Raw genomic sequence first — 734 nt, 5'->3', positions numbered from 1 at the left:
GGGCCGCTTCATTCGCCACGCACGAGGGGTGTCCGGAGCGAACCACTGGTGGAGGGAGGTGGCCCGGCTGTCTGGCACGTGCACCCGAAGCGGTGGGGCCTTCGCAGAGCCGGCTGCGCTGCTTGCCAGCCCAGGCTGGTCGTCCTGAAGGTGCCAGACTGTCCAGTCACCGAATCGGGGTCAGACTTTTCAGCAAAACAGTTTAGGTTTGGCTCTCTTGTCTCCTAGGACCCCAGGGCACTAAGGCTAAGCACTAAGCAAGAGAACGAAAGGTGGACGTGGGTTCTGAACTCCGACCTTGGCCGACAAGCCTTCCTGTGTGGTGACACTTGCCTCTCTAAGCCTCAGATTCTTCAAATACGTGTAAAAGAAAAACCATATATCACTTCCTTGTCTCTCACCTTGAAACTGAGTCCCAAGAATCTTCTGAAGGGTTCTCACTGCTCCAACTAGCCTGACTGCTGCATCATCTCCTGATCGTCCCTTGTCCCTACGCATTCTCCAGCCAAACTAGTTGTTACCCATACATATCGAGCATTTGGAAGTTGGTTTGCCACCTTACGCTTAGCTTATAAATTCCTGCTATCATACCGCTTATATTGTGTCTTGTTCCCTGATGTATTCCCCGCACCTAGGACAGAAATTGCCATAGGTTAGGTGCTCACTAAATATTCACGGACTGAATTTGGGCCTTAAAGCTATGGGCTTTAAGCCATTCTGCCTGCTGCCTTGAA

General features: G+C 51.9%; 1 protein-coding gene across 1 annotated transcript in view; it reads right to left on the bottom strand.

Annotated features, from left to right (window-relative positions):
• Nucleotides 1–498, bottom strand: part of Dlst (dihydrolipoamide S-succinyltransferase) — a 20,945-nt gene extending 20,447 nt beyond the window's left edge. Inside the window, exons 1-2 of the mRNA XM_033766728.1 lie at nucleotides 402–498; nucleotides 44–158 (exon numbers count right to left, since the gene is read on the bottom strand). Of these exons, the coding sequence (XP_033622619.1) occupies nucleotides 44–158; nucleotides 402–498 (212 nt within the window). The remainder of the gene's footprint in view (nucleotides 1–43; nucleotides 159–401) is intronic.
• Nucleotides 499–734: the final 236 nt, after the last annotated feature.

This window comes from Fukomys damarensis, unplaced genomic scaffold (assembly GCF_012274545.1).
Source record: "Fukomys damarensis isolate Sample0158 unplaced genomic scaffold, DMR_v1.0_HiC HiC_scaffold_21, whole genome shotgun sequence".
In the NCBI taxonomy this organism is placed as follows: Eukaryota; Metazoa; Chordata; class Mammalia; order Rodentia; family Bathyergidae; genus Fukomys; species Fukomys damarensis.
This window is presented reverse-complemented; position numbering and strand designations above follow the sequence as displayed.